Source organism: Vipera ursinii (assembly GCF_947247035.1).
Source record: "Vipera ursinii genome assembly, chromosome: 5".
NCBI lineage: Eukaryota > Metazoa > Chordata > Lepidosauria > Squamata > Viperidae > Vipera > Vipera ursinii.
Window position 1 is genome coordinate 76,642,188 of NC_139518.1, and position 14,218 is coordinate 76,656,405.

Consider the following 14,218-nt stretch of genomic DNA (forward strand, 5'->3'; position numbering starts at 1 on the left):
TTTCTCACCACTGAACTACATTTTATTGGAAAAAGCCCATTGTTGCATACTGTCAAGACTCTTTTGAAACCTGAAGTTGTACTTTGTTGTCTTCGTATTTAATGAACATCATTTCCTCATCTGTGACATTATGAAAATGTTGAATACTTTTGCAGCCACGTCATCTATCTGACTCAAATTCAGCACATGTTACAAAATTGGTTAGTGACAGATTTTATTTTCCTGGGCTCCAAGATCACTGCAGATGGGGACTGTAGCCAAAAAATTAAAAGACGCTTGCTCCTCGGGAGGAAAGCCATGACAAATCTAGACAGCACACTAAAAAGCAGAGACATCGCCCTGTCAATAAAAGTGTGTATAGTCAAGGCTATGGTCTTCCCAGTTGCAATGTATGGCAGTGAAAGCTGGACCGTAAGAAAGGCCAAGCGCCAAAGAATTGAGGCCTTTGAGCTATGATGCTGGAGAAGACTCCTGCGAGTCCCTTGGACTGCAAGGCGATCAAACCGGTCAGTCCTAGAGGAAATCAACCCTGACTGCTCTTTAGAAGGCCAGATCCTGAAGCCAAAACTCAAATACTTTGGCCACCTAATGAGAAGGAAGGACTCACTGGAGAAGAGCCTAATGCTGGGAAAGATTGAGGGCAAGAGAAGAAGAGGACGACAGAGAATGAGGTGGCTGGATGGAGTCACTGAAGCAGTAGGCATGAGCTTAAAAGTACTCCAGAAGATGGTAGAGGACAGGAAGGCCTGGAGGAACGTTGTCCATAGGGTCGCGATGGGTCGGACACGACTTCGCAGCTAACAACAACACAGAATTGGTTATTAATTAATTGGTTATTATTATTTAATTTTGATTTTAATTTCCAAAAAGAGCTACCATTAAGCTAGGTTTCCCCATCTCCATTTGATTTGTTTCCTAAGTTAAACTCTCAAATTTTCTTCTGTTGTTTTCAGTAATTTTTTCTTCCTTACTATTTTAAATATTATTGCTGTCTTGTAGAGAATGAGCCATTTATAAAAATAATGAAAGAGATTTATGCATATCACCTCTCTTAACTATGTTTCAAGCTCGTAGCCCTATGTTCTTTACAATTCAAATATAAAGAGATTTGTAAATTAATATTACACTTGATAACTGTTTATCAAACCCTATATAAGTACTTTTGTTTCTACTTGGAAACCACTTCTGGACTTTGTGCTTGAGGTGGAAAAAAATAATACTATGATTTTGGTTTTTACTGATTAGACTGATTTGTTGATACAGAAATAGCTAGTTCATACTACTATAGAAATGTAAAAAGTTTAGATTTTATCTTAATGTATTATTATTATTATTATTATTATTATTATTATTATTATTATTATTATTATTATTATTATTATTTATTGAACTTATATACCGCCCTTCTCCCGTAGGACCCAGGGCGGTTCACAAGGCAATTAAAACAACATTACAATACAAGAAATTAATAACAATTAAAATAGATTAAATTATCCTTGATTAAAAATCTAAAACCCCTATAACTCTGATTTAAAAACCCAATTACAATAAGTTAAAAAATTAAAAATTCTCAGTCCTGGCTGGAAAGCTCAAAGAGCCAGGTCTTCAGGTCCCGGCGGAATGAACGAAAATCAGGGGCAGTCCTGAGCTCTATGGGTAACTGGTTCCAAAGGGCAGGCGTGCCCACAGAGAAGGCCCTCCCCCTGGGTGTTGGCCGCTGGCAATCCTTTGCCGGCGGCACCCTGAGAAGGCCCTCCCTGTGGGAGCGCACAGGATGAAGGGAACTTGATGCCGGCAGCAGGTGTACCCTCAAATATCCTGGACCCAAGCCATTTAGGGCTTTATAGGTCATCACCAGCACCTTGAATCTCACTCGGAGGGCAACCGGAAGCCAATGCAGCTCACGGAGCAGAGGTGTTACATGGGAGTATCAGGAAAACCCCATCACAACCCGCGCGGCTGCATTCTGCACCAGCTGAAGCCTCCGAGTGGTCCTCAAGGGCAGCCCCATGTAGAGAGTGTTGCAGTAGTCTAACCAGGAGGTCACGAGTGCATGAGTGACTGTGCGCAAGGCATCTCGGTCCAGATAGGGCCGCCACTGGCACACCAGGTGGACCTAGGCAAAAGCCCCCCTGGTCACGGCTCCTATATGATCTTCAAGACTGAGGTGCGAGTCCAGGAGGACACCCAAGTTGCGAGCCCTATTACTGCAACAGAGGGAGTTGGAAGTCAACGCCTTTTGTTTCTTTCCCTCCCCCTTCCTTTACACGTTTTCATTTTCCCTTTCCCTATTGTTGCCCTTTACTATTTGTTTTGTATTTTCATATTTTAGGTTATAAATGAATAAAATTATAAAAATTAAAATAAAGATAACTGTTTAGCTGTCTAAACCTTTAAGATCCACATCATGACAAGAACAAAATGATCAATAAGCAGCAGTGTGAAGCAAGGTTATTCTATGAACTAGGACGGGCTCAACCCTGATTAGCTTCCAAAATGAGATGTAACAGAAGGGCCACAAATGTAAGGTCATTGAAAGGCTGCAGAAGAAAACCCCAAACTGAACTAAATTGTTATTTTCTACCAAAGCTTTTATAGTAATACCCCTGAAGTAATTCCTTGCATCGTTTCCCACAAAATCTCTCCACTATCACCACAGGGTCAAAATTACATAATTTCTACCCTTCTCATTAGCATAACAGACAATGGGAGTTGGAGCTTCCAAATTTTGACCTGATATTTCAATTTCGGCGCTGTTGTGGGCTCATAAAGTTTAGGAGAAGAATGGGAGCAGCACGAGCAGCAGCCATAGGACCATTGCCCTCCAATCCTACCAGGAAGGGAGAAAAAAGAGGAATGAAGAAGCAAGCCTTTCGTGTTGCAGTTCCAGACACAAAAGTCTGAGGCTGTGATGGTGATCACTTTCACGCCTTTCCAATAAAGATCCCTCTGATTGGAAACAGAGCGTGCACATCCTCATGAGTTTTGCCAATCAGTCATATGATCAAGATTCCCTTGGTGTTAGTCCTTCAACATAGACCAGGTCAGGAAACAGATTGGACAAATAATAATGGAACTATATTTTATTGATATAGTAGTAGCAGAATCTTGAAAGCCTAAAAATAATTTTAGAGAATTAAGGCAGAAGTAGTTGAAAGGTCTTAGGGACGCGGTGGCTCAGTGGGTTAGGACGCTGAGCTTGTTGATCAGAAGGTCGGCAGTTTGGCGGGTCGAATCCCGAGTGCCGCGTAACAGAGTGAGCGCCTGTTACTCCTCCCAGCTTCTGCCAACCTAGCAGTTCGAAAGCGCATAAAAATGCAAGTAGAAAAATAGGGACCGCTACGGTGGGAAGGTAACAGGTGTGCCTTTGGCGTCTAGTCATGCCGGCCACATGACCACGGAGACGTCCTCGGACAAGCGCTGGCTCTTCAGCTTTGAAACGGAGATGAGCACCGGCCCCTAGAGTCGGAAACGACTAGCATGCATGTGTGGGGGAACCTTTACCTTTTAGTTGAAAGGTGTTCTTTCTTTCTTTCTTTCTTTCTTTCTTTCTTTCTTTCTTTCTTTCTTTCTTTCTTTCTTCTTTCTTTCTTTCTTTCTTTCTTTCTTTCTTTCTTCCTTCCTTCCTTCCTTCCTTTCTTTTCTGAAATCATACTTTGCTAACAGTTCTCCATAGTTTCTCCAAGGTCACCTCTATTATTCTCTACACTTGGTTTTGTTGTTTTTCTTTATTTCCTCTTTTTTATCTTTTACTTATTCTTTAAATTATTTAGTTCTGTGGCTGTTTAGGGGACTCAGAGCCAGCAAACTCACTGTAATTTGCTCTATGTGTTTTTTCAGAAGACCTTTCTGATGTTGTGGCTAAATGTGTCTCTTGAGATCCTTACTATACCCATTGCAGGAAAATTTGATAGAGTAAATCCAGGTCATTATGATATCACTTTTTGGAACTTCTAGGCCAGATACTGCCAAAGGAAGAAGCAAAAACAACATTACCTTCTTAGGAATCAAATCCCAATATTTTTTAAAAGGTCAATTTTGCTAATAGACATCCTGATTACCAAAACCTAGAGCATCTTTTAGACATAACAGCACAGAACAATGAACCTCCCTCAACCCATTTGCACACCAGAAGATTCTAAAACAAGCTGACCTACAAGAAATAGAAGAAGCCTGCACCACTAAAGGGCATTTAGAACAGCCTTCTTTGACTTTTTGGCCCCTGGAAAAATCTATAGGACCTCTACATCATCAAACATGCCCTTCTTCAGACATGTCAAACACAAGGCCCAGGGGCCGGATCCGGCCCACGAAGTGGTTTCATGTGGCCCGCGAAGCCATCCTGGAAACAGTGAACGAACGGCCCCCACTGCCTTGGCCCTGGCCCAGAGACCCTTTTGCTGCCAGAGACCCTGAGATCTGTCCCACTCCTGCCCAGTCCCCCATAGGCACCCTTGATGCGAATGATGTAGAGCTGGCCATGCCCACCCAGTAGGCCATACGCACTCTAGCCATGCCCACCCAGTAGGCCATGCCCACCCAGGCCACACCCACCCGGCCGCTTGAGGGCAACCACAATGCTGATGCGGCCCTCAATGAAATTGAGTTTGACACCCCTGCCCTTCTTTATTAAATACCAAACATTTAAATCATGTCACAATCAAAGTGTCTTTTAGCAGAAAAGTGCTGTAGAAATATTTCCTAGCAAGTATCAGCAACCAGTCGTACATAGTTGTGTATGGTTATCTGAATGACAGATCCCACTTTCAGGGACTTCTGAAAGTGCATACTTCTCTATGGAATGTCCTTTCTTTGCTGTTAGGAAATTATAATATACAGGAGTTATTGTGAAGTTCCATTTTCTAAAGTGGGGATGGGACATCCAGCTCACTCAGGCACTAACTTAATGGGGAACAGGAGAAAAAAAATGTATTGGGCCCCTTTCGGTATCAGCAACCAGTTGTACATAGTTGTCTATATTCTTTCTCTACCCACATATGTCAAATGTTCTTTCTTTAAGGCAGGGGTCCTCAACCTTGGCAACTTTAAGACTTGTGGACTTCAACTCCCAGAATTCCTCAGCTAACTTTTCTGGCTGAGGAATTCTGGCAGTTGAAGTCCACAAGTCTTAAAGTTGCCAAGGTTGAGGACCCCTGCTTTAAGGTCTCCTTCTTACTTATTCTAAAACTGGGAGGAAGCTATCTCTTCCGACCGGAGGCCACCTGAAAAAGTTCTAGCCCTACCACCAGAGCTTCTGGGTAGGAGATACCTTCTATGGGATGTCATATTTCCATGGTAGAAAATTAATCTTCACAATAAGGGTGTTGAGTTTTCAAGCTGAATACAGAAGAACTTGAGTCTTCTGAATTCTCAAACAACATTCATCCCATATTGCTGGCAACCTCCTTTAGAGACCCAGCAGAGTTGTGTTTATATTCTATTTTTCAGGGTAAATCATGAACATTTTTTTTAAAAAAAGCAAAGTGCTTTTTAAAGGTCCTACCACTGAGCATGATGTAAAAACACATCTATATTACTTTGAAATAAATGGAGCTAAGAGTCTGTAGAGCAAGAACTCATCATTGATTTTCACTTCGTTGTGCCCCTTGATTAACCTGCTAATCTTATGAATAGCCTGTTTCAAAATAATGAAAAAGCACTGTCTTTCTACATGCATTTTGGAACACTCAGTTCAGAAGAACAAAGGTACTGTATCATTAGAAAAATTGTTCATGTGTTATGCTTTCCCCCCTCAGCAAGATATTTCCCGTATCAAAGTTCAGTGAGTAGATGGAACATCCTCCTCAGTTTACCCTCATAGCCTTTCTAAAAATATCATAATCCCTAGCAAGACACTATTTTAAGAGATTCATATTTAAAGGGTATATCCATGGGAGGCTTATTTTTGGCATGTGTGCATGTGTCAGTTTCAGATGGCTTGCATAGCTAGTACTGTGTACATTTTTATTCAGAGCTACTTCACACACAGTCTAAGGGGAACACTTCTGGATTGAGGACCACAAGCTTCTGTGTGAAGTTTCAAGATGTAGGGTATAGGAAAGTGTTCTTTTAGGAACAGTAGTGCGTGCCTGAAATAATTCCTTTCAGAAATCTGTATACCATTTTCTCAGCTTATTAGATCTGATTTTATAAAACCTGGCTGAGATTTTTCTCTGGGGACCTTAATGATCTTGCCACTTTCAATAAACATTCATAGAAATTCTGGCAGCTTTTGGAGAAGGGAAACTCATTTTAAAGACTTTTATCTGCACAAAATACTAAAAAAAGAAAGAGAAAAAATGAAAAAATCTTCACCAGAAGACTAAAAAAAGCTGTCAAGATGTGAAATTCAATCAATATGTGCAATTGAATTATAACACAAAATGGTTGCGTTACAGATATGCTGCCTGGACATTTGGTTCTTTCATTCTGAAAAAAAAGAGAGAGGAATAACTAGATTTAGAATGTGAATTCAGGACCAATGGATGAAAAAACAAAGACTTTTTAAAAAGAAAGATGGAAATTAAGGTGGTATCCAATCAACGTGTACTTCATTTTGGAACAGAGTTACATAGCACTCATGTCTACACCTCTAAGAAATTTCCATTTTTTCACATAAAAAAATCCAGATATGAAGCCGAAGCTGCCTTCTTCGCCAATCTGAAGCTGTCAGACTTCAACATCATTGACACTCTCGGAGTTGGAGGTTTTGGTAGAGTTGAATTGGTAAGTAACATTTCTTTATTTCTAAGCATGCAGAATCTTGTTGGTTTTTGCTTTGTTTGTTTGTTTATTGTATCCCATTACAGAAGGATAGTTAAATATTATAAAGAGAGGTTAATAAAGTTATCCGCCACTGCATAGCTTTGTATTTAACTTTATTGCACAGTAGCACTTAAAAATGAAAGTGAAAACGTCCTGTGACTGGTATACAATTCCTAGTTTGCTTTTATTCATACTAAAACTAGATGAGACATGGCTCAAGAAATATATTAAAATAAGGATTCCCATGGGCTATGATAGAATTTAAGAGGATGTCTGATTAAATAGACAGATGATAGGTGGATGATAGATAGATAGACAGACAAACAGACAGACAGACAGATAGATAGATTTTTAATGCTATTTGCTTTGTGCTTGATCTTTACAACTAAATTCAATTTAGTTTAGTTTAGTTTAGCATTTACAATTTGCAAAGGAATTGTGAAATAAATGACAATATTTTAGTGAACTGTTACTTTTAAATTATCGTTTCAGTTTTGCATATACTGTTTTTAAGCTATTTATTGTATTTTATCTATTTACCTAGCAGATGTATAGGTATAATTTTTGCTAAATATACTGAATACAAGCTATAGAGATAATATCAATAAATTTATGTTGAGCTATATGCACTTAGCTTTAGCCAAAAGCAGAGAAGGAAAATATCAACAACAATCAACAATCAAAATGTAGTTTTCTTGTTAAATCAAACCCTTTGGCAATATAAATATATGTTAAGAGAATGTGAAATGTAGCTGAGTAACTGTGTGTACAATTATGTAAACCCATATTAGTGAAGAGGACTCCCGTAATATGACACCAGCCAGACTTAAGGAAACCCTATTAAGTAAAGGGATATCCTTTCCATAAAAATAGCGCAAGTAAGCATGCCTAGCATTAACCAATTCAACAAGTGAGATAATTGTAAACATATCATTTATAAATATGTAGTAACGTCATTTAAGTTCAGATGTGTTTCTTGAAATTAAACTCAGCAATGATTCTGGTCAAAGTACAAGTTGAAAGCAAAACAGAAAGACCATAAACATAAGAGAGAGGGGGAAGGACACATCACAGCTAACTGATATACTCTAATACCATCTATATGGACATGTCCCAGCCTATCACAGAGCTGTTGAAAGTGCCATGTTTTCAAGGCTCATGTAAAGGATGTGTTGGGCAGTTCAAATGTCTGGGGAGATGCTGTTCCAGAGGACAAACATCAATGAATATGGGACACTTCCTATGTCCCATTACATAGTACTCTTGAAAATTGGGAGAGGAGGATGCCCACTCTAGCTGATCTTATGGGATGGGCAAAAACAGTGGGAAGGTCCTAGTCCCTTAGACAGCTTATGCCATGAAGGACTTTGAAGATAATAACCAGTATGTGGAATTGTACCCAGAAGCTCAACAGGAAGCACTGCAACTCATAGAACAGAGGAGTTACATGGCAACATCGAAGCATGCCCATAATTGTACAATCACTGGATTCTAGACCATTTTCCATCCAAGCCACACTTTTTTTTATTAGTTTACAATATAAAATATAAACATACAAAAGAAAATAGTAGGAAAATAGGGGAGGGAAAAGTGTAGGGAAAGGGGGGAAAGAAAGAAAAGACATTGATGTCTGACTCTCTTTGTGCAAAAAATAAGATAATAGCATCAAACCTCAACTTTTTACTTTTACATAGTAGTACAAACTAACCATTTCTATAACAGCCAACCTATCATTTTTTCCCCCACCTCAAGCACAAAGCAGAAGCGGTTTCCAAATAATCAAAGCAGTCAATTGAGCCATCTTCCATTATTGTGCATAAAGTAATCTTGCTGACGTCAACATACATAACATCAAAGTTCCAATTTTTTTTCCTCAAGCCTTTTTTTCATTAAACCCCAAAGAAAAGTTTCTGGTTTTATCATTATATTCACTTTGAGAATTTTCTGTATTAAGATGTGAATTCTATTCCAATATTTTTTTTTGCTTTATCTCATGTACATCATAAATGATAAAAGGTCCCTTTTTTACATTTGCATTTCCAACATTCATTTGAAATACCTTTATACATTTTTTACAACTTATCTGGTGTTAAATACCAATGATACATCATCTTATAGAAGTTTTCTTTTTTATTATAATTTAGTGTAAGTTTTAAACCTTTCATCCACATATTCTCCCATTGTTCAGGCATTACATTATATCCAGAGTTCTTTGCCTACTGAATCATACACATTCATTTTCCAAATTCAATTAATAATTTATAGACCTCACCAATAATATGTTCATCACTACCGTGCAGTAGGATTTCCAATTCATTTTTCACAAAGTCAAGTTCATAACTTTTTGTCTGATTTAAATATTTCATTCAATTGTAAATATGTAAACCAATGCCCTTCTGATTCTAACTACTTTTTATATTTGAGGATAGGATCACCAAAATTAAAAGATCTAAGCCACATGTAACTCAAAATTTCACCTACTCATGTGCCTGCCATCAACTTTTAATTTAAGATAGATGATAGATAGATAGATAGATAGATAGATAGAGAGAGAGAGAGAGAGAGAGAGAGAGAGAGAGACAGACAGACAGACAGACAGACAGACAGACAGACAACCCCCGCTCCCCCCATTCTTCAATGCACTTACTGAAAAGAGAGTGAGTTTACCATACTGTATACATACTTTACTTCTGGCAGAAAATATCTGGAGCTAGGCCATAATTTTATAATAGTCAATTCTATATACACCTTTTGAAATGGGTTGGACCTTTAAAAAAATGATGTGGCACTTTTTTTTTACAACCCTGTAATCCTTTAATTCAGGGTAGAATCAGGGTGACTGAATAGTACTAAGGATTTACTGGTCAGATGCCCTTCCTGATCCCTGTGTCAACTTCACAGCAGACATTTTCTCTTTCCATCCTGAGAGAGAAACATCTGCTGCTACCTAGGATTGAACTCTCAGACTTTTGAATGGTAGACAAGCATTACGCCACCATACTGCTCCAATAGGATGCAGCACTAATTATTCAAAAGTATGCAGCCGTATAGCTTTATCATGTAATAAATAGCATTATCTCCATTTCTGACCAAAAACCAAAATTAAACCTATCATATGAATTCACAGGCATAGCACATAGCTGCAAAGGATTGGCTGATATGGATAAATGATGATTACTGGGGAGAAGGTTGACAGGAGACGTAAGGGCTGAATAGTAAAAAGCTCAGGAAGTATAGCAAAAGGAATTGTCATTTTTATTTCCTTATCAGCAATAGTAGTCATTACTGATGGAATCACAATCATGTGACTAGGAATAACCAAAATGTGCTCCTGATCCATCTGTCCCTTCCTGTTAGATCCTCATAGTAGAACAATAAATAATAACAATAACAACAACAACAACAACAACAATAATAATAATAATAATAATAATAATAATAATAATAATAATAATAATATAATGTTGGAAGGGATCTTGGAGATCATCTAGTCCAACCCCCTGCTCAGGGAGAAAACCCTGTACTATTTCAGACAAATGGCTGTCCAGTCTCTTCTTAAAAACTTCCAGTGTTGGAGCATTCACAGCTTAAAAATGTGTCTCTTGGCTCATGACGGAAGTTGGAGGCTGCGTTCCTGGAAATGGCCAGACCATTTAGGCCAGTTGTACTCAACCTCAGGAATTTTACGATGTGTGGCTGGGGAATTCTGGGAATTTAAATCCACCCATCTTAAACTTCTGAGGCTGAAAAACACTAGTTTAACTCCCTGTTTTATTAATATAAGTATGGGCCAAGGAGGAATATAAAATGCCTGATTTAACATGTTTGTCTATTGTTTGTGAACAGATTATATAGAGACCATGATGTATAAGAAATGGAATATAATTTCTTTCTGTCAGCAAGAAAATATAATTATGTGGCACTAGCTATTCAAATATATGCAGCCAGAAAGCTTTATCATGTAACAAAGAGCATTATTTCTATTTCTGAGTGAAAACAAACATTTTTTTGCCAACTTGGGTGATATGCTTTGGACCTATGCTATAAGCAAAAGTGAAACCTCCATTCTATATATCACTACAAACTATATAGTTTTCCTGTACAGCCTAATTCCATAAAATTATCATTTGTAACATTTACTTTCTGAATTGCAGTAAGTAATTGCCAGTGACATGTTGATATATTCACAGCATATTTGAATTTTTACAGTTTTAACATTGCCTCTGCCTAACAAGGAGGCAGGACTTAACCAATCTTGATTGATCTCACAAAGTTAAACCAAATCAGAACTGGTTTGTATTTTGTATTTTGATGGGAAATAAGGAAATTTCAGGGCTGTAGACTGGAATGAGATATTTAAAAAAGAAAGGAATGAAGGAAATTATAAGTGAACTGCATGGAAATTTCCATTTAGGGACAGGTGTCAAGCTTTACCTTTTAATTGCTGTTTTTCTTAGCTTTCTAAACTGCAGGGTAGATTAAAATGAAACCAGGACAATCACACAACATATTCTATGATCGGTTTGCCATTATTATTTTCCTATTTTGCCACAGAAATACAGCTGTGGGAACTATAAGCTTATTAAAGAAAATCAACCATCATCATTTTCATAAGCACAATAACGTCAAAAAGTTAATATGCTTCTAGCATAACAATAGTGAAGATTGGAACAAAAACCCAGAAAAAGTAAAAATATTTATTTAAATAAGGTTTATAGCTGATCTTGAATTTTGTGGAGGGAATTATCCTACCCCCAAGGTACAACTTCCCTGTCACAAAAGTGAGATACCTATGGTTCAGACCTAGTGCTTTTTGGCTGCCTATCAAGCATGCACAAACTGTGGTTTAACGTTTAGGTTTGGCTTTCATAAATACATGGATAATACCCCAAACATGTTTGTGGGTATCAGCTGTTTTTAGAATGCATTCTCTGAACTAATGTGAATACAGGTACATGTCTATTAAATGAAACTGGTGTTTAAATATTTGTCAGTTTCAAAATGATTAGAATGGAATTGTTGACTCGGGCAACATTTAGGATTCTCTTCAGCCGGGGGAGGGGTGGGGGTGGTAGTGGGGGGGGTGTAGCAAAACCATAGGAAGCCATATCTTAAAATCTGTTTAGTGAAAAATGTGAGCTGCCACACAGAGTAATGGGGTCTCTCTTGGGTAATTTGCTTGTCTTTATAAGTTAAAGGACATTCCCAGTAGATTTGAATTAGTATTCATAGAGTTTTCTGGCTTTTTTTTTCTCTTTAGAAATCTGACCCTAGTTTCATGTTGCATTATCACTATGTGGGTACTATTTTTGTCTGTTTCTTCATCTCAAATGCCTGGCAGAATCTGTTAGGTTAGGAGCTACTGTATTTATTTATTTATTTATTTAAATTTATATGCCACCCTATTCCCGTAGGACTCAGGGTGGTTTACAGGGAAAATTAAAAGTTAAAATACATCACATACAATTAAAAACGATTAAAACTAAGATTAAATTAATCCCTGAACTTAACTAAAACCCCATTAATTAAATAATTAAAACCCCTCAGTCTGGGCCAGACAGCTCAAAAAACCAAGTTTTCAAGTCCCTACGAAATGAGCGAAGGTCGGGGGTATGAGAGTAATACATAAAAAGAAAGGGCTGGATTCCTAGGCTTGGTTCTTACAAGTGTCCCTTGGCAAAGTCCCTTTTACATTTTTTGCTGAAAAATGTAGGGCAACAGTAAACCTAATTAAAGGACAGGGAAGATTGAGATGATATATTTGTATCTAGATAAATACTTTTATACTTCCATAATACTTTGCTCTGTATAATAAATGTTCTGTTTGACCTGGCAAACAGGCTCTTTCTTTGCCTACACCAGTGCTTCTCAACCTTGTCAACTTCAAGATGGGTGGATCCATCATGCTGGCTGGGGAATTCCAGGAACTGAATATTACACATCTTAAAGTTGTCAAAGTTGAGAAATACTGTCCTGGGTTATCTGGGGTCAGTTCCCATTCTAGACAGCAGCCTTATCTTTTGTAATCTCAATGCCTCTTGATGTGATCATGTGTGTATGACAGCAGGATCCAAACTTAATCTCAAGATGTACCTTCCAACTGAATGTATTGCAAAGTGGATACTTTGGGCTCATTCAAGATAAAAATGCATGTAACATTATTGCATGATTGTTCTAGCACTGTTCTTTGGTTGGCAATAGGCAGGATCCTATCCCATCATCTACTAAGCTATAGTTTCGGCCCAAATGGGATCTCCAGTCATTTACTAACCTAAATGTTCTTTGAATAGCAATGATTTTACTACTGGAAGACATCAAAGATGAGATTCATATGACAGTCCTCTGTATCATTTTGACTTAATATTAGCATATACTTTCTGTCAGATTCTGTCAAACACCTTTTCTGCCATGGTTCCCACCCTCTGAAACTTTGTATCCTCCAAGGACACATCCACCCTTTTGGTGTCCCCAAAGGGCCTGAAGACCTGGCTCTGCCAATTGGCCAAGGGTCCCAGTGGGGCCTATCATTCTGGAGATGATTAATGGATAAGAGGTCATTCCATCTCTTCTCCATGTGCATCTTCCTCTCTTCTTTTCTGTCTTTGTCCATTTCAAACCAATTTAGTGTTAATATTTATTGTTTTAATGTTTCTTAATATTTTTATTGATTGTAAGCCACTTAGAGTGGGTGAGATGGGTTACATATAAGTTTAATAAATACATTTCATAAATGAATGCTGCTGCTGCTGGAACTATTACAATGAGAAATCAAACCACACTTTAATTTTGAAATAAAAAAAATAGAAACTCTCACTTCTTCTGCCAAGTTCTTTCTCCTTCTGTAAAATGTACTTACTATAAAAGGCTGGCAACCCATCTTCAAATCATATCTCAGTTTCAGAGCCAGGAATCAATTTTTTTTTCTAAGAAAAGTTTGGAAGAAACAACTAAATTGCTGCGTACTCCTATGGGAAAAAAAGCAAAGTACTGCCTTTAAGGTGGCTGTCACTTTTGCCCTCTACACTTATCTAAATCATTCTGATTTAATTGAACCCTGACCATCTTAAATGGGCCAAGGGGAAGAAACACTGAACTAAATGAAGAAGCTCAGCATTATGTTGTGGGTGCAGTTGGCCTTTACATATGTTAATCCCTTTGGCAGGTGTGATACTTTCTTTGTCTGTTACTGGTATTTCTATGCCACTATGCTCCAAAAAGGTGCGATCTATTTAAATTTCTGCACTTTATCTACTGCCTCTAGAAGTATACAGGCATAAGTTACCTGATGCCAAATTCTCCACCCATCCAAATCACTGCCATTTTGCCAATTCACAGTGAATGCAAACCATTTGGAAAAAATCAAAGCATATAACATTGCTTATATCACCATCAAATAGATATAGTTCATTTCCTAAGGTAAACAAAGCAAGCCACGCCCAGTTGTGTCTCTTAT

At 37.9% G+C, this 14,218-nt stretch overlaps 1 protein-coding gene across 2 annotated transcripts in view; it reads left to right on the plus strand.

Moving 5' to 3' along the window:
- PRKG1 (protein kinase cGMP-dependent 1) overlaps positions 1 to 14,218 on the plus strand; it is a gene marked incomplete at both ends in the record, with an annotated part of 850,316 nt that overhangs the window by 795,143 nt on the left and 40,955 nt on the right. For both annotated transcript variants that reach the window (XM_083364786.1, XM_083364785.1), the window contains one exon: positions 6,630 to 6,726. In XM_083364786.1, coding sequence (XP_083220912.1) covers positions 6,630 to 6,726 — 97 coding nt within the window. The remainder of the gene's footprint in view (positions 1 to 6,629; positions 6,727 to 14,218) is intronic.